General features: G+C 40.8%; 1 protein-coding gene across 1 annotated transcript; it reads left to right on the top strand.

The window, feature by feature from the left end:
• The first annotated feature begins 1,449 nt into the window (after window positions 1-1,449).
• On the top strand, window positions 1,450-14,712 carry LOC108718216 (solute carrier family 35 member G2). The gene is made up of 2 exons (XM_018265902.2): window positions 1,450-1,837; window positions 11,057-14,712. The coding sequence occupies exon 2, from the start codon at window positions 11,070-11,072 to the stop codon at window positions 12,306-12,308; it is 1,239 nt and encodes a 412-aa protein (XP_018121391.1). The 5' UTR covers window positions 1,450-1,837; window positions 11,057-11,069; the 3' UTR covers window positions 12,309-14,712.
• Window positions 14,713-19,950: the final 5,238 nt, after the last annotated feature.

Genomic DNA, 19,950 nt, shown 5'->3' with positions numbered 1-19,950 from the left:
GTGCAGCATACCTTATACTGCCTTCCTCCACCTTCCTCCACCTAAACAGCTGCGAATGGGTGGGGGAGTGTTTCTGCGACATCCAAGGGGAGCAGGTCTCACCCCAAGCCAACTCACTCATCAATTTCAGCAATCTGGTTTCTAGGGTTCTGGTTCCCTAGCAAACATCCATTGATTTGATAGACTGGAATATGAATAAGAGAGGGTTTGAATAGAAAGTACATTTTTTGCCTTACAGAGTATTTGATATTTAAAGGGGTCAGTGACCCCCATTTTAAAGCTGGAAAGAGTCAGAAGAAGAATGCTAATAATTAAAACACTATAATTTAAAGTTGATCATTTAAAAGTGAACCACCCCATTGATTTTGCCTGCATATTAAATTGAAACCCAAGGGGACTAGAGTGCATTTTTTTTTATTTAAAATCATTTTTATTGTTTTTAACAAACATATCAAATACAGAAATAAAAATAAATTTAAATAAAATTACAAATCAACCATTTGTGGGTATTATTAATAGGACTAAGGGGCCGATTCACTAAGGGTCGAAAATCGAGGGTTAGTTAACCCTCGATATTCGACTAGGAATTAAAATCCTTCGACATCGAATATTGATGTCGAAGGATTTAGCGCAGATAGTTCGATCGAGCGATTCGAAGGATTTTAATCCAACGATCGAAGGAATATCCTTCGATCAAAAAAAGTTAGCCAAGCCTATGGGGACCTTCCCCATAGGCTAACATTGACTTCGGTAGCTTTTAGATGGCGAACTAGTACTTCGAGACAGTACTTCGACTATCGAATGGTTGAATAGTCGAACGATTTTTACTTCGAATCCTTCGATTCAAAGTCGTAGTTGTAGTCGAAGGTCGAAGTTGCCCATTCGATGGTCGAAGTAGCCCAAAAAAAACTTCGAAATTCGAAATTCTAAGTTTTTTACCTTTGAATCCTTCACTCGAAGTTAGTGAATCGGCCCCTAAATGTTACTAGCAGAACATTATAGAATAAAATCCAGGTTATCCAGAATAAAACCAATAGAACAACTCAACAAACACTAATGATGGGGGAGTCCTAGGGGTGATGTGAAAAGCATTTTAAACAAAAAATAAACTATGACGATAACAACCAGACACGATGCAAACAGCATCTTAAAGACACAAACACTGAACACAACCCTTGGCATACACAAAGCTTAACCAAATGGGAATGGACAATGGCAAAATAACTATACAGATCAATAAGTACACCGGCACATACAGCAGGGGCCATTCCAACTGATCTGGTAATATGTGCACCAAGCACACGCATGATTTTAGGGTCATGACAGAAACATACATCCTCATGCTGCCCATTCTCTGTACAAGGGAAGGGTTAAGCTCCAAATTGCCTACAATAAAGGAACAAACAGCTTATGACAGGCATGCCAGAGAGCAGTGATGGTTGCTGTGCGTGTGCAGATCCACATTATCTATGCAGGCAGCCCCATCACTCATTCATAGACTCTCCCCTTCCAGCTGCCTCCTCCGTCCCTATTTCCTCCTTTGAATGTTTGATAAATGCAGTCTGAAAAGAGGAGCAACAGAGGAGGATAGGGAAGGGGGTGGGTAGAACTAACTGCCCTTTAGAAACGATCCTTTTATTCCACAGTCAGTACAGCAGCTGCTTATAGACCCTGTAGGGCTCTTTGTAGTATGGTTGCCTATTTCTGGTAAGACTCCAAAGCAGAACTGAAAGGTCACCTGGATATGTCTTGGCACTCCATCTCTCCCACCAAGTCAACTGATTTCTTCTGAAGCCATCACTATCTGTAAATGCACCTTCATTCCTTGCAGCAGAAGGTAATGCCTGGTATGCTTGTGTTTTAGTGTCTGCCTGATAGTAATGCTGGATAAGGGGGACCCCAAAGCAATGTCATCTTAGTTATAACAGGACTGGTATATTTGCTAGTAAGGGACAGTGGGAATTTACAGCTATTAAATAATGGTTACAGAACTGAAGGATGTTGCATGCAGTGCTGGACATAAGCAGGATTTGACCTAGAGATTCAGCGTTGCAAGTGTAATCTCTTAATTTGGGGGTTTATTGGGATTTTTCCAGGGTTACCCAAGGAACAATCAATTACTCCATGTTTTGTGCAGACTGACAGCTCTTAGAGCTTCTTAGATGGATTTTTGTTGCTGCAACCTCTGCATGCTTTTTGTATGTGCACCGTCCAGAAGGATAATTCAGTTTTCAGCCCTCCAGTTTATTGGACTACAGGTCCCAGTGTCTAGTCAACAGCTGAGGAACAGCCGGAGGAGCACAGGTTTGACATTCCTGCACACAGATATATTTAATTCTGTCATATAGTTGATTCTCAGAACACAGACTTGAGGACCAAAATAGTCAGCAAATCATGTTTGTTCATTTGATGTTGACTGGATGTCACATATAGTGGGCTAATCTGTTAAAGACCTGAGGGCAAGTTTATTTAGTGAGAGACAACAAATGATGTATCATGACTTTACCTGACAACCAACTGCTACACTAGAATGGACACAAGATGGCTCATTTACTCACACTAACCACAAAAATTGGCAGAAATAGCTGCCATTTAAAAGCAATCACAAAACCCTTGTGCCAACCTGCATTTTTCTGTTCTATCACTTTGTGTCAATTTGCCAATTAATATACTTTGGTGCATGAGGTACAAGTGGGCCCTGCATTTAATTACTGCCTTGACCAGTGGGTTAGTACAAGTTCCCATTTTTGTGTTGTGACCAAGATGTACTCAGTGTTGAGCCTGCTTAATTGTATGAAAATGAAGAGTATGTAAGGAAATGTACATGTCCTACCAATATGCCACCCATTCTCTCATTTCATCAATTAACTAAACACTTCAAATTTACCTTTGGTGTCATGTGCAAAATTCTGCACCCAAATAAAGGGGGTCTGATCATTCTGGGATTCTTGGAACAAAGTTGCATTGTAGGTAAGAAGAAAGCATGGTGAATGGTACTGGTTGACACTCCTTTAGTACACGAGCCCTTATGGAGAGTGTCTAATGAGCCATGTCCATGGAAAGGAAATAATAAAATTCAGGCCATGAAACTGAACCAGCCAGGTATGTTATAATAATTATAGAGTAGATTATATAACTGGCTACACCAACTCTGATTTTCCACTTGTAGCAGCATAAGAAGACTCTGTATTGGATGTTGTACAGCAAATGCCTGTATATTCTGGTGGCACACATTTTTGATGGAGAAGGAAAGCTCCAATCCAAAGGGGGTGGTAAATATTTGGGCACCCTCAAGGGATTCTAATGATTTACCCGATACCTTGGGCTGGTGTTCCTGTTAGTACAAAACTGTTCTGACCCTAGGGAACTTGTGAGCGATACTCTTCCTCCCTTTTTTTTCTTCATAATCCAAAAGCTGCTTTTTGTTGTTGTTATTAAAATCCGGCTTTTAACTCTACTGAGCAGGTGTGCCAAAGAAAGAAGGAAGGAAGAGGATTGCTCCAAGTGTGCCATGCCCTTGGGGGTGCCCTAACATTCAGCCCTTAATTTGACTCTGATCAGTATTTAGGCTCCCCCCCCATCCACTGCATTAGACTTTCCTACCAGGGCCTCCATAAATTGGGAATCCAAGCACTAAGATACTGGTTATTGAACATCAGTTTGGAATCTGTGGGCATTTAAAAGAAAATCAATAGCAATTAGGAGTGTTCTAATCAAGCACTGGAGTAATACAATCAATATCAGGCATTCAGCAGGGCTGTTTAAGGTAGATAATTATACAAGTCTAAATTTGCACTGTTGGAGGCGAAGCTTGAAAGGCAAATAAACAATTCAGCGAGACATGGTAGATACACTTCCATTATACAGGAGGGCAATTACAGAATTAGTGGGTAAAGTTGGGAGCTGCAGACTAGAGATAATGTATAAGTCAGTGAAAATGTTTGGTGCATTCAGAATCCCTGAATCCAAATGGCAAAGATCCATTAGAGGCTACTGTCAGATAAAGAGAAAGTCAGCTTGGTTCATGTGCCTCTAATCTACTACTGCTTTCTGCGTTTCCATGGTTTATTCATACTCACAGCCGAACATAAGGCATTAAAGGTTACAGTGCCTCGCAATCAGTAGAGGCAATTTTGTATTTGTTCAGACAGGTCCAGCAAATAAATGAGTTCATGTTTTCCATGATGCATCTGTTCCCTACTCTTTATTGTTGGCAGTACATTTATGAAGATGGAGTTTAGAAGTATTTTAAGCAGTATAAATCCATGCCAGAATCTCTTAATCACATTCAAGGAATAATACAAATAATATCCAATTAAATAATGAAAATAATGTCCCAGATACCTCTTATTTTAGGCCATTTACTGTATACTCTACAAAATGTGTTTGATTTTCATTCATATTTACTTGCATGTCATCCCAATAAGAAAATGCAGGTACAGTACTTTGCTGTCAAAGGTTACTTTGTTGAAGTGAAGGTTTGTTGCTGTTGCTGGGAGTTGCAGTTGCAAGCCTGCTAAGAGTTGTATGAATTCATGACACATGGCACAGTTGGAGCCATTGAGTCTTCCCTGGCATGACACAGTTATATATCTCCATTTGCAGCTACATATGCAGATCGTTGTATGTGTCAGTTGACTATGGAAACCATGGAGTTACTGGCACCTTTGAATTGGGTGGAAGCTCCATGGGACCCCAAGCCAACTGCCCATGATTTGTACAAGGACAAACTGAACAGCACCAATTACTATGCGGAAGTGAAAGAAGCAGCTTTAGATGCAAATATATTTAATGAATATACATTTTCTCGACCACAAGTACACTTGTGGGTAGTAAATAACGCCTTAGGTCTATTGCAGGGTCACTTTTCTTGTCTCTGCAGAAGGTCCTGTTAACAACTCTACTTAAAGTTTATCAATTAAATCCCCTTATAAAAATCTTGTTGGTGCCTTTTGGTCCATGGGATGTGTGGCCTTACTCAAGTGAGAGCATGGCTAGCCAACTGAGACAGATGCACAGAACACAACACCTGCTTTTTCTCATAGACTATTTTGAGATGCAAGTTGCTATAATACTATGCATATAAATGTACTCCCTTCTACTAAGCAAGTTCCTGGTCCTCTAGGCTTAGGTGCAAGTGATGTTGTGTGCATGACATCATGCACACAATGTATGATGTAATTTATGATGTAAGAGTGAAAATGGGCCAGAAGGACATGGGGGAAGAGCCTGGTTGGCCCTGGCCTTGGGCCCAGGTCTGCTTAGTCATCCTCTCCCCTGATCACAGCTGCAGACAGAAATGAGAAAACTATTCAGATGTACGCAATGCACAGGACAGGGGGGGATAGGGGGCGGCCAGAAGGAAAATGATGAGGGCCCTTGAAGTGCCAGCACTGGGGGGGGCCTGGATAGATTTAACGTCTGAATAATATATGCTAGTCTGCCTCTCGCTGTCAAGTTGCTCAGGTGTCATAAGCTTCCAAAATTGCATGGGTTTCCTTCTACAGTTTAGAATATGCTGACAGGTTAATTGGCTAAGGGCCTAGATGAATGATGTAATTAAGCTCCATTGTGTGTGTTTTGCTGTTTAATGAACCATGCAGGTGCCTTTATCAACTTCAGGTGTATGTAACAACGCCACACTGTTCTTGCCATCATTTTCTGAGCGAAATTAATTTTTGGTGACAATACATCTTTATATTCTTCTCACTTTAAGGCGGAGACACATGCTCAAATTCAGGGAGATTAGTCGCCCATCGACAAATCTCCTCTTCTTCGGGGGGACTAATCTCCCCGAACTGCCGCCGGCTAGAATGTAAATCGATGGAGGGATGGCATTCAGTGTGCTTCGGTTTCCGAAGTTGCCTCACGAGGAAACTTTGTGCGACTTGGGAAAAAAAGCGCTCTGAATGGCATCCCGCCTGCGATTTAAACTCTAGCCGCCGGAAGGCAGTTTGGGGAGGTTAGTCCCCCCGAAGAAGAGGATATTTGTCGCTGGGTGACTAAATTTCTCCGAATCTGAGTGTGTTATTGACTTTAGAAAAATAAAAAGTAAAGAAAATTTGTGAAAACAAATTTGTAAAGAAACAAAATTAGTCCTTAGTCCAGTTCACTCCTGCCGATCCTGCTGCAGTCTCTCAACTGTGATTTGGTTATAAATGTACTTCTGTGAATGTACACTTCTGTGTTCTTTGTACTGTTATTGACTTTAGTTGAGTTGGCTTCAATTTTATTCCTGTCCAAGCCTGTTTTTGAGATTTGTTCTGTTTTTCTGGTTTTTGACCTTTATCTGGCTTTTGACTTTTCATGCTTAGTGTCCCAGATCCTCAATAATGACCTCTGCTATCTTTTCTAGCTCAGTATGCTGGTACTGCCCATTTCTGATCCCCCTGAAAAATGTCAGGGATTTTTAAACCAATATTCCATTGAGCTGCAGCTCTTGTAGTATCCTACAGAGAAGTTGACGATCACTTACATAACTATTATGGACTTAGTTGTGGACTTACCTTAGTCTTCAGGAATGACGATTATTCTGGTTGTTGCTGATCGGTTCTTCAAACCTTCATTTCCCTAAATATGCTTCCCTGTGCCCATGACTTAAATATTCATAAAGAAAAGTTTTAAGTACATGGCATCCCTTCAATTTCCAACTTCCAGGTTCTGGAGAGCTTCTTGAAAACTACTTGAAACCAAACTACATTTTCCGCATATTACCTTCAAAGCAAAGCAGTTTGCTTCAGAGCAACAGTGACTGAAAAAAAAACAACCAATCTTTAGAGCCATTGCTTCATCTGTCAAGACAAGGACAATTGGGCTAAACTTCTTCTATAGGCTGAATATATAATATTTACAATAATGTCAGGAATTAATCTCTGAATTTCTCACTTCTTCTCTCTTACCCTTAACAAGAAAGATGTTCCTGCAGAAACTCTGCTATGAGAGACACCGGTTTATCATGCTCTGGCTATGTCTGTTGATCATCAGACTGCAGATAATCATAGTTACCTTGTACACTTCAGAGATTCTGTTTAGCTCTCCTCCTTGCTTTATAGGCTCCTTCTTAATAAAATAGATTATTATGTCTGTCTCTGTACAACTGGACCTTTCATCCAGTTTGAATATCTCTGATTCCTTTCATATTTTCTTGCTCAAAGCTGGCATGAAGAACGCTTTTTCTCTCGCTATACTCCTTCTGTTCCTATTGTTTTGGATGATCTAGGTGCAACATTAATATCTTATCCAGTCTAAGGGATTTTTTGTCCAAAAAATAGGTCTTGGGTAGATGCAACTGATGTTCCACTGTTGGTAAAGATTTTCCATAAAAAGTATTTCTGTAAAGCCTTGGGAGCCCCAGAAGTGCACCCAGACACACCACACACACATGGAGCTCCATTGTGCATAGTCTTCTAGGCACATGCATCTCATCACACTTCAACATGTGTGCCTCGTTGTGTTACATCTGGTTTAATGGAGGAGTTCAGACTCCAACTTGCTTTCTGGAACCTGGCAAAATTTACCCTAGAATGAGTGGGCTGGGGCCAAGCTCCCTAGGCAACCAGGGGGTCTACTTACCCCCCCCACAGGCATGCACAAACGTTTGTGTGCATGAGAGACAGGTGGTGCTACAAGAAGAGTGGGCAGTGAGAAGACAAGGGTTAGGACTAGGGGTAAGTGATGGCATGTGCCTCTTCTGCCTACCCCTAGTTCCTGCCCCCCTGATAAGTCATGATAAAGGCAATAATCAAAAGAGAATGCTATATGTTTTCATGAAAACCTGACTTGCAGTCCTGACAAGTCTCTACTTTGCTTAACTATTTTGCCACAGCTTTTGCATCATATGGGATGTTGCTCTGTAGTGTGCCGTCCTTTAAAATCACAATAAATAAGCTTCTATTATATAGTTTTTATTTGCACCTAAGTGCACCTAAGTTCAGACCAGTGAAAACTATTATTTTACACTTGAACCTACCTCCTAGAGTCTTAGAGCAATTGCCCATAAGCCCGAAACACCGTCAGTGGGAGAATGGAGTAATTTATCTATACAAATCAGATTTTCTCTCCTGATCCCAGGAAGTGGTTCTGGACTATGAATGTGTGTGTTGGTAACTGACTATCCATGTGAATGGGTGTGTATGTATGGCAGAGTTATGTGTGTGGGTGCCTTTGTTTGTTTATAGGTGACAATGTATGTGAATATTGAATAGATCCCTTTACATAGTTATGTAGGATGCCTATATATGTGTGTACATAACTATACTATTGTATTACAAATTAGGTATAGAAGGGGGCAAATACTTTCTTCCTCAGCTGAGGAAGGAGTATTAACTGTATATATATATATATATGTGTAGATGCCTACCAAACGTCAGAATGGGTGGCAAAAAGTATCAGGTTCAGATAGGGTCAAAGAAAAAGCATTTCCAAAGATATAGCTAGTTTGCTAGAAGAAGACTTAATGTAGACAAAGTTCTGGTCCTAAGACTAGGCATCTTTAAATAGGACAGGGTTGATAAGCTGCAAACACAGCATCATCATGCGCGAGGGGATATAATACAACAGTTACAAATTAGACACCCTCTTTTATATCCTAGTTTTTCTTTTCAATTTTACACCAAGCACTTTGTTTTATTTTCGCTAAGAAAAGCAAATCTCCTGTGATACTGTATGTGAGCAGTTATGCTCCAAATCGCAGGCAGCTGGGACGGGGTGAGCATTTGATGGAATTGTTAATGCCATGACTTGATCATTTTGCATCACTTACTCTGCTCATGCTCAATTCAATGCAGCTCCATTGTAATGAACCAGGTGCTCAGCCATCAGCGTTCCCACTGTAATCTATTGTGCAAAAGGATGGAAAGGTGGCACTCGGGTAAAAAGAAGAAGGTGGTTTATTGAAACAGGTCACAAACCAACATCACCTGACTGTTGGTTTGTGACCTGTTTCAATAAACCATCTTTTTACCGGAGTAATAATGCACTTGTATGTTTTGCCTTGGCCAAGAAATAAAACTCGGAAGTGTAGAGCTCCCCATAGACGCAATGATTCTTCTTGCCGAAGAATTTTAGCGAAGTCCGACCATTCCTTCGAAATTATCGTGCGGTTAGTGGGATTCGAACAATCGAACATCTTACTATTTTTCGGTCGACATCTGTCAGGAAATTGATCGGCCAGGTCAAAAAATCTTTGTCGGTCCCAGTGCAATCTATCTATGTTTGCAGGGCCAAGCAGGCAGCTCCCCTTTGTTTTCCTGGCAAATTGGTCTTTTTAGTTGATGGTAAATTCGTACGATCATTCCGAGATAATCGTGGTCTCACGATGAGGATCGGATCTTTTAAAAATCTCAACATCTATGGCCAGCTTAATTGTGTTACAGGGGGAGTCTAAACCTCAACTCTAGTCTATTGTCTATGCAGAAATTGTTAGATCATCTAATCATCATCTAAGGGCCCACTAGTTTTGTTTTCCATTACAAGGAGTGATCTGCAGTTCCCAGTATAAAATCAATGGCTGTGAGGCTGTCCGGGTGTCAGAATTTTAGCTCGAATATGCTTTGCAATTTTTATTTCTGTATGCATTTGAATATCTATTGTTTTTTAGTCAACTTTAGAAACCAAGTATTAAATATTACACATCTTCTCCTTCACAGTTTAGTATTTCTCCTATGTTTCCTCCCTATTGTTTTTTTATTGTATCCATATTTATACTATACTTCAAGGTTCCCTTTTACCATGCAAGACACCTGTTGCTAGAGAAGCATTGTTTGTTCCTGCCATGTAATAACATTATATACGATGTTGGTTGCTCTGGGCTGACATTTAGGGAAATGTACTGCACCATGGCAACAGTGCTTGAAAAATCCTGGTAATCTCAATAACCACCCATATATATATATATATATATTACACTGTTCTCTCATTGCTACATGCAAATTGGATTCTATTATGTTCCTAATCAGATTTAGCATTATACTAATATTTAAAAGAAAATGTCATCTACAAACTGATTTCTGTTCAAAGCCTGTGCTTTATATAGAGAATAACATACCACCTACTGTAAAATATTCGGATATTGAAGTCACTGAATGGTAGAGAATAGCAATTGCAGGTTTCCATCTTTGTTATTAAATCAGCCTCAATGTCTGACACGTAGTTTTAGCTTTTTTTGGGCAGTGCTCGTTTTACCTCTCATCTCAGCTCTGTGAACCATGTTGGTTCTTTATTAAAATATGATACTAATAATTTTAATAGTACATGTATGGGACCTGTTATCCATAATGCTCGGGACCTGGATAACGGATCTTTCTGTAATTTGGATCTTCATACCTTAAGTCTACTAGAAAATCATGTTAACATGATATAAACCCAATAGGATTGCTTTTTGTTTCGGATAAGGATTAATTATATCTGAGTTGGGATCAGGTACAAGTAACTGTTTTATTATTACAGAGATAAAGGAAATCATTTTTTAAAATCTGGATAATTTGATTATAATGAAAAACAGCCTTTCCGTATGTCCGAGCTTTCTGGATAATAGATCCCATACCTGTCTTGTAATTCATTTAGGGGGAATTAAACTTAAGCCCCCCCATTCTTATTTAATGCCTGTTCTGTTTAATTTGCAGCAGTTAAAACACCTGTATTAAGGTTTCCCTGTGATTCAATTACAGATATGGGATCCATTATCCAGAATGCTCGGGATCTTTGGTTTTCCGGATAATGGATCTTTCTGTAATTTGGATCTGCATACCATAAGTCTACTAGAAAATCATGTAAACATTAAATAAACCCAATAGGCTGGGTTTGCCTCCATTAAGGATTATTTATTTCTTAGCTTGGATCAAGTACAAGCTACTGTTTTATTATTACAGTGAAAAAGGAAATAATTTTTAAAGATTTGGATTATCGCATTATAATGGAGTCTATGGGAGACAGCCATTCTGTAATTTGGAGCTTTCTGGATAACAGGTTTCTGGATAACGGATCCCATACCTGTAATATATATTCCGTGTTTGCTTAATGTTTCATTGATATATTTTCTGTATTTTGCCCCTTACAGAGAAACTGAAGTCATGGATAAATCTCCATCCAAACCTTATACCACCAAGAAAAGGGTAAAAATACACCCAAACACAGTTACAGTGAAATATACATCCCATTACCCCCAGCCAGGAGATGAAGGATATGAGGATACAAGAGAAGATAATAGGGGATGCCTGGAGGAAAATTCCAAGAAAAGGCTGCTAGGAGATGCTAAACAGAAGGGAAGGACATGTTTTGGGACTATGGATTCAAGGCCTAAACACGTGGAAGACTCAGACAATGGAATTACAGAGCAGTTGCAAAGTTTTGCAGACAGTTCCATATTCCAGTCTAGGAAAACGTGGGCAGTGCTGTTTGGCTCTGCATTAGCTCACGGCTGTGTTGCCCTCATCACCAGACTGGCTTCTGATCGTTCCAAAGTGCCCTCCTTGGAGCTGATATTTATTCGCTCAGTTATTCAAGTGCTGTCTGTGCTAATTGTATGTTACTACAAAGAGGACCCCTTTGGCCCTTCAGGGTACAGGTTACGGCTTTTCTTCTATGGTGTGTGCAATGTTATTTCCATAACCTGTGCCTACACATCCTTCTCCATTGTTCCTCCGAGCAATGGAACCATTATGTGGAGAGCAACCACCACTGTCTTCAGTGCTATTCTGGCCTTCTTGCTGATCGATGAACATATGCCATACGTTGATTTGGTTACCATAGTTGGTAGTGTATTTGGTGCATGCTTGGTCATGTTACCCAACATTATTAATGAACAGAACTCATTTCTTGGTGTATGGAAAGAAGCTTTTGGTTACACCATGACAGTCATGGCTGGGCTGACAACGGCACTTGCTATGATCATCTACAGATCTATTAAAGAGAAGGTCAGCATGTGGACTGCTCTCTTTACCTTTGGTTGGACTGGAAGTGTTTGGGGAGCCTGTACTATGTTTGTGCTGCAAGAACCGATCATACCGCTGGATGGAGAAACCTGGGGTTACCTTATTGCTATCTGCTTGTGTTCCACTGTGGCATTCCTTGGTGTTTATTATGCATTGTATAAATTCCACCCGGCCTTGGTAAGCACAGTTCAACACTTAGAGATTGTAGTCGCCATGCTCCTTCAGCTTCTTGTTCTGCGCATGTTTCCAAGTGTTTATGACCTAATAGGAGGGGCGGTCATCATGATCAGTGTCTTTGCATTGGCTGGTTACAAAATCTACCTGGGCAGATTAGGACGACAAGATTACCATGAAATACTGGACTCTCCAATCAAATAAGATGTCTGCCTCTCTTTACTGACTTTTCCTTTGTTAGTAATGATGTTTCCTACTACACATTCCACACTGGAGCGACCAAACACAAGATTCTTTTGCAGATAGGGTAGCACTTTTACAAAAAGACAAGCAATTACAGATTTTGTTGCTGGAGGCTGAAATTAGCATCTTAATTTATTAAGCAGGTAAAGTGTGGAAAGCCATGGCTTGGCTTAACCGCATTGTCACAGCTCTAGCAATTGACTACATAGTATGAGCACACTACTAAACTAGCCACATTTATATACAGAAATATACATCCCCACCCACATATACATAATAATTGGTGAAGTGCTTCAATTATATCTAATTGTGCTGACTACAAACACTGTACTAGTGACCACTTTTTAACAAAGAAAACATCTAAATGGTTGCTTTGGCTCATTTTGCCCACGTTATTGCATATGCCGGATAGTTGGTATATATTAAAACCTCCTCTGCAAAACTATGCAATATACTCAGTTGTACAGTAATTTGCTGGGTGTTGGCGATCAATTCTCTCATTATAAATAATACAAAATACGTTTTCTATTGGCTTCCTCCGTCATTGGAAATTTCTACCACACTGACCATAGTTGTCTTTCATTTAGCTTTTGATCAGATTTGGTGGGTCAGATTTTATCTGATCTCGACGTGCAACACCACACAACAGCATGAGATTTTGTAGGATCCTACGAAATCTGAACCCCTACAGCTGTAATATAATGTGGAATCAGATAAAATCGGATGGAGCCTTTGGTTCATGCGTTTACATCCGACAGTCAATATATTTCAGTGAGAAACAAAAGTATTTCGGACGCCATCAGTTTTTATCTCGTCGGATAAAGATGTAGCATGCAGCTTTCCCATCCAACAGTCGTGTTGTGTAGTGCCCGATGGCAAATGTTTCATGTAGTTTACACATAGGATTTGTCTATTATTCCCATTATAATTTAACCCATGTGACTACATCCGACTTGTAGGATGCGTTTTGTCGATCCGACACCATCAAAAATTAAAATCTCCAGTGGAGATTGTAAGTGGTACAGCCAGTGGTGCAACTACCGGGGGAGCAGGCGGTGCAATTGGGCCAGGGCCCGCACCCCCTCAGGGTCCCCCTGCAGCTCGCACACCGCTGATTATGGGCGGATTCCGGGCATACGGAGGGGGGCGGGGGCCTGGCTGCACGTCCGCGCCAGGGCCCGCCCCCCTCTAGTTACGTTGCTAGGTACAGCCAGGCTGATTACCAAAAATAAATAAAACATAACCTTTTTCACTCATTAATGTTGTTTCATTTTAATAACCTTTCCCCTGTAACTGTTTCACCAAAGGCATTAAGTTATTTTACCACTTGTCCTCTTTTATTGGCCACTATTCCGCAGTGTAGGAGTGTGCAAGCTTGTCTGTAAGCACATACAGTTCCAATATCTGTAAAGGAAAGTTGACATGATTTATAATACTTCATTACTAACAACAATTTATTCGTTTAGGTTCATTTTTGTTTTGTAACGTGAAGACTTGTGCAGCTTAGACACCATATTGATTCTGCTTTGTCCCATGTGTCTGAGTGGCGCTGGACATGCACCTGGAAGAACAGACGCACATTTCCCCATTATATTCGGTAAGCAGGGCTGTGGGCATTACAAAGACTAAATCTTACCTAGCAGTTGCACTGCTGAATTGTCCCACTGCTCAGAGGGTGCCGATTTATAGCAGTTAAATCTATTATAGATGATAAAGTCTTTGTTGCTGCTGTATGTCAGTGCCTTTCGTGGCAGTGCTGCACATGAAACAAAAAACAGTTTGTCTTCAGAATCGGCACATCACTTACTTGATATTTATAGGGTGCATTCAATCCCAGGCTGATTCAAATCCAACGCCGTAATCTCTTGAAAAGGGGGAAAAAGAAGCACACCATACTTCGGCTTCTGTCTTCAAACCATTTTATTGCAGTGGCACAAGCTTTCAAGTACAACCCCTTGGAAGGATCTGAGGAAGGGGTTGTCCCCGAAAGCTTGTGCCACATCTCTGCTGCAATAAAATGCTTTGAAGGCAGAAGGTGGATTATGGTGCACTTCTTTTTCCCCCTTTTTCAAGAGTGCTGCACATGAGCCAAAATCACTTACTGATAATTTGCCTTTTAGTCTTTTATAGTTATTTGTTTATTGTGCCTAAAGTGTGAGCAGTAATTCTGAACTAGAAAAAAAAATATGCCAGAATGTGAGTTTGGAGAACATTTTTGCAAAAAGGAGGATACAGGCAGAGCTGATCTTATTAAATACTGGGCCCAATTAGGACCATGTTGGCAGGGCCCCCTAGACAAAGTGTTGCTGGCTACTGACACACCAAGGGGCACATTTACTTAGCTCGAGTGAAGGAATAGAATAAAAAATACTTTGAACGATTGGAACTATAAATCGTTCGACTATTCGACCATTCCATAGTCGAAGTACTGTCTCTTTAAAAAAAACTTCGACCACCTACTTAGCCACCTAAAACCTACCGAGCATCAATGTTAGCGTATGGGGAAGGTCCTCATAGGGAAGGTCCTCATAGGCTTTCTAGCCAATTTCTGATCGAAGGAATTTCGTTCGATCGATGGATTAACGATTATTCCTTTGAATATCGCTAAATCCTAACGACTTCGAAGGATTTAACTTCGACCATTAGTAAATGTGCCCCCAAGTATATAGGAAAATTAGGGCATACAGGCACGAGATAGAAAGGAAAGGGGCAAACAGGGGGAGAGAGGGAGGAAATAGGGGCACACAGGGTTAGAGAGAGGGAGGAAATAGGAGAGTGGACTGGGCCAATTGGTTTGGGGCAGGCTGGGCTGATTCAGCTTGGGAGCAGGCTTGGTTGGGGGCAGGCAGGGCCTATCAGGTTGGATGAAGGCTGGGCCTATGAGATTTGGGGACCGGCTAGGCCTATGGAGTTGGGGGACGGGCTGGCCTATCAGAGTTGGGGGTGGGCTGGACTCTCAGAGTTGAGGACAAGCTGGGCAGCGTTATCCAGATCCTAATTACAGAAAGTCTGTCTCCCATAGACTCCATTTTATCCAAATTTTTAAAAATCATTACCTTTTTCTCTGTAATAATAAAACAATACCTTGTTCTTGATCCAAACTAAGATATAATTAATCCTTATTGGAAGTAAAACCAGCCTATTGGGTTTATTTAATGTTTACATGATTTTCTAGTAGACGAGGTATGAAGAGCCAAATTACAGAAAGATCCGTTATCCGGAAAACTGTGGCATTCTGGATAACAGGTAATGATTGAATTGAATATGAGACTGGAACTAGTCAGGGTCAGGGAGTATTGTTCATAAATGATGCCCAATAAAATATATCCATAAGTTATGTTTTTTACCCAGTGCACATACATTCATTTTAAATCCATATAACTATACTTAATGCCAATGTATACATAAAAGAGCAGACAGTGGGGGGGTCATTTATAAAGTTCTCACAGCGCATATTTATTTTCAAATGGTTGTATTGCCCACGACTATGAAGATTTTCATTCATCCAGGTCATGGTATATCTTGTATAGGTAAATCTAAAAACAACTGGATTCAGCAAGTCCAGTTGTTTTTAGATTTACCTATATTGTTTTTTCCTGAACGCTTAAATATTGCACTGCTGTGCCTGTCCTTCCGTTTTTTGCGAATTCGCATTGAGCAGACATTTACACCAATGAGACAGGTGTTGAGTGCAGCCCTGTGCGAGGTTGGACGCAAAAATAGCTTAAAGTTGACAGCAATTTGCAAAACTGTTTTGCGAATACGTTCTCCTCCAAAAGTCAAAGTCATGGTGTAACTCAAAAGCGGATTGTGCACCTAAATATTCCCAATTTACAATTTTTTTAACATTTAAAAAGCTATTATGGACATTTTCAGTGCAAAAATAAACATTTTTTGCAATTCTGTTTGCACATTAAGGGGCACATTTACTCAGCTCGAGTGAAGCATTAGAATAAAAAATACTTTGAATTTCAAAGTATTTTTTTGGCTACTTCGACCATCGAATTGGCTACTTCGAACTTCGACTACGACTTTCGACCTCGAATCGAACGATTCGAACTAAAAATCGTTCGACTATTCAATAGTCGAAGTACTGTCTCTTTAAAAAAAACTTCGACCACCTACTTCGCCACCTAAAACCTGCCGCGTATGATCGAACGATTTTTCCTTTGATCGTTCAATCGAACAAATTGTGGTAAATCCTTCGACTTCGATATTCGAAGTCGAACGATTTAACTTCGATAGTCGAATACCGAGGGTTAATTAACCCTCGATATTCGACCAATAGTAAATGTGCCCCTAAATACACCACTCTTATCCATCTTTATAAATATAACCATGCACAGAGCCAATATATTCACGGTGCCAATCATTCTGCCCTGCACAACGTTTATAAATGAGCCCCAGTGACTTACAAGAATGGTCAGAAGAATGTCCCTTATTATACAGTACTACTACACTACACTAGGCCGGGAGATTCATCTCTGACATTGTATTGTGTTTTTATGTGCAAGATTCCATTGGACCGGAACACAAAAAATACAATATAAATACTACTTTCACTTAAATGCTAAAATGTAAACAATGTATAACTGGCACAATGGTACTTTTAATTACAACTAAACGACATTGACATTGGATGCTTGAGTTCGTCTCTGTATGATTCTTCTTGATTGCTTTCAATATTTTTTTTAACTATTTTTCTAAAAAGCTTTGAACATGAATTTTTCCATGTTTACGCCTTTAGCAGCTTAGTATGCCTGGATGCTGACTGGGTATATCTCCTTAAAGGGCACCTGTCATAGTAAGATGATTTCCCCTACTGGTGGGGCTAATAGAGCATTCACTACTGTTGGGGTACTATTTAGGCCAGGGATGCTCTGAATCCACTTTTTGGGATTCAGCCGAATCCCTAAATCCTTCGTGAAAGATTTGGCCGAATACCGAACCGAATTCTAATTTGCATATGCAAATTAGGGGCGGGAAAGGAAAAGGTGGGAAAATGTTTTTTTACTTTCTTGTTTTGTGACAAAAAGTAACGCAATTTTCCTTCCCACACCTAATTTACATATGCAAATTAAGATTCGGATTCGGCCATGCACAAGGATTCGGCCGAATCCTGCTGAAAAAGGCCAAATCCCGAACCGAATCCTGGATTTTGTGCATCCCTAATTTAGGCCAGAGTAAATCTCTCGGCTCGCTCATCATGAGTATGTATGTGATGTAAAATCAGGGTATTTCTCCCCCATAACCTTACATCACACGCATGCTGGTCTGGATTAAGAGTTTATAGGCCGTGCCATTTCATGTACACAGAGGTCCAAACAGCCCCCATAGAGAGTGACTGTCTATGGCAACTTACAGCAGCCTCTCTAGCACATGTCAGAACCCACAGACAGTCATTCTGGGTCTGCACACATGAAGGAGCTGGGAAACTTCTCATTATTTACATATTTAGAAGCACATTTATCAAGGGTCGAATTTTGAATTTATGTGAGTTTTTTAAAACTCCCATAAACTCGAAATTTTACCAATGGAAATGCAATAAATTCGAATTTTCTCAGCTTGGGCAAATTGAATTGACCTGAAAACTCAAATTCAATTAGAATTGGAAAAAGTCGAATCAAATTAAATAAACTCAATTCGAGTTTTTTTCTCCAAAAAAAACTTGATTGTCCAGAAGGCTGTAAACATCACCAAATTGATCCCTCTCCCACTGACTTACACAGCAAATTGGCAGGTTTAGGGTTCTTACAGAAGAGCGTTTTTAGCTGCGCTCCCCTGCATTCCGGTTTCATGCGTTCAGCCACAGGGGAGCATAGGAGTAGACGCACTGAATTCTTTTCAATGGGGCTGTACTCACACAGACGCATGTAAGCGCCAAATGCAGGAAAAAATGCAACATGCTGTGTCTGTGTGAGTACAGCCCCATTGAAAAGAATTCAGTGCGTCTACTTCTACGCTCCCCTGTGGCTGAACGCATGAAACCGGAATGCAGGGGAGCGCAGCTAAAAACGCTCGTCTGTAAGAGCCCTTTAGGTGGCGAATAGTCGAATTAGAGTTCTTATAAGGGCCAGAGTAAAAACGCTCGTCTGTAAGAGCCCTTAAAGGGGAAGGAAACCTCCTCGGCGCTAACCCCCCACCCCCCCTCCCGTGTATTGCCCCCCTCCCTCCTCCCCCCTGGCCTACCCCTCCCGCTGGGCAAATGCCCCTAACTTGTTACTTACCCTTCTGCGCAGGTCCAGTCCAGGGAGTTCACAGGCGACATCTTCTTCCACGCGATCTTCTTCCTCTTTTGACCGGCGCATGCGCAGTAGGATCATTTCGCCGGTACGATCTACTGCGCATGCGCGTGACTTTTGGCGCATGCGCAGTAGATCCGTACCGGCGAAATGCTCCTACTGCGCATGCGCCAAAACGCCGGTCAAAGGAGGAAGAAGATCGCGTGGAAGAAGATGTCGCCTGTGAACTCCCTGGACTGGACCTGCGCAGAAGGGTAAGTAACAAGTTAGGGGCATTTGCCCAGCGGGAGGGGTAGGCCAGGGGGGAGGAGGGAGGGGGGGCAATACACGGGAGGGGGGTGGGGGGTTAGCGCCGAGGAGGTTTCCTTCCCCTTTAAGGTGGCGAATAGTCGAATTAGAGTTCTTAAAGGGCCAGAGTATGATAAATCTCAAAATTCAAATTTGAATTAAAACTAGAATCGAGTTTGGATAATTCACAATTCAAATTTGAGAGTTTTGAGCAAAAAAAAACCAATCCGAAAATTTAAATTTTCCGTTCGACCCTTAATAAATCTGCCCCTTAGAGTCTCAACTTGACCACTATCTAGGAGCATTTTTTTGCCCCAAATGGTATTGTTTACCATTTTGTTTTTTTCGTGTGGGGAACCGGTTTTACTATGATAGGTCCCACTTAACCAGTCTAGTTAGCGGTTTGGGGTTACCTTAGTCAGTGATACATTTATGAACCACCAGTTTTGTAGCTATGCAAACGTTTGTTGAGTTACCGAAGGTATCTGATATATTTTTGGTAAGAGAAGCCTGTGTATAAGGCAACCCCCAATATAACAGAAAATGCTCTAATTGCAGATGAAGAGGACTGTGCGTTAAACCGTATAGATGACCCGCACTGTGTTCTACAATCTTCTTCTGGGTTTCATTCTGTACCAGCTCCCTTCTAAAATGCAGTAACTTGGGCAAACCATCATTCACTGCCATGGTAGAACCGAAATATGTGCCAATGTGTTAAATATTGTGCTGGTGAAGGAGTGTCATGTTATGTCCGAGAAATTAATCTGTGCAATAAAAAAAAATTTAATGTATAACTTTCTCATTGTTGATATTATTGATCGGTGTCTCTTATTGTGATATTTTGCAAGATTTGGAATGGGTTACTAACTTGATTGCGATTTTAAGCTATAAAAAATGTCACTGGTGTAAAATTTGTGGAAAAAATATTGAACATGAACTTGCTTGAACAAAAACCTTGAACATGAACATTTTCGGCGCAATCCGATTCGCTGCAACAAAACGCCTGCGTCATGCGACGGAAATAAGGTAAGTGAATGCATTGTCGCATGGTGTCGCAGAGTTGATCCGACCCG

This window comes from Xenopus laevis, chromosome 5S (assembly GCF_017654675.1).
Source record: "Xenopus laevis strain J_2021 chromosome 5S, Xenopus_laevis_v10.1, whole genome shotgun sequence".
NCBI classification, from domain to species: Eukaryota; Metazoa; Chordata; class Amphibia; order Anura; family Pipidae; genus Xenopus; species Xenopus laevis.
Note: the sequence above shows the minus strand (reverse complement) of the source record. Positions and strands in the feature narration are given on the sequence as shown.

What these genes read in the sequence shown, in the direction of transcription:
- LOC108718216 (XM_018265902.2), top strand. Translation starts at nt 11,070, where the DNA reads ATGGATAAATCTCCATCCAAACCTTATACCACCAAGAAAAGGGTAAAA.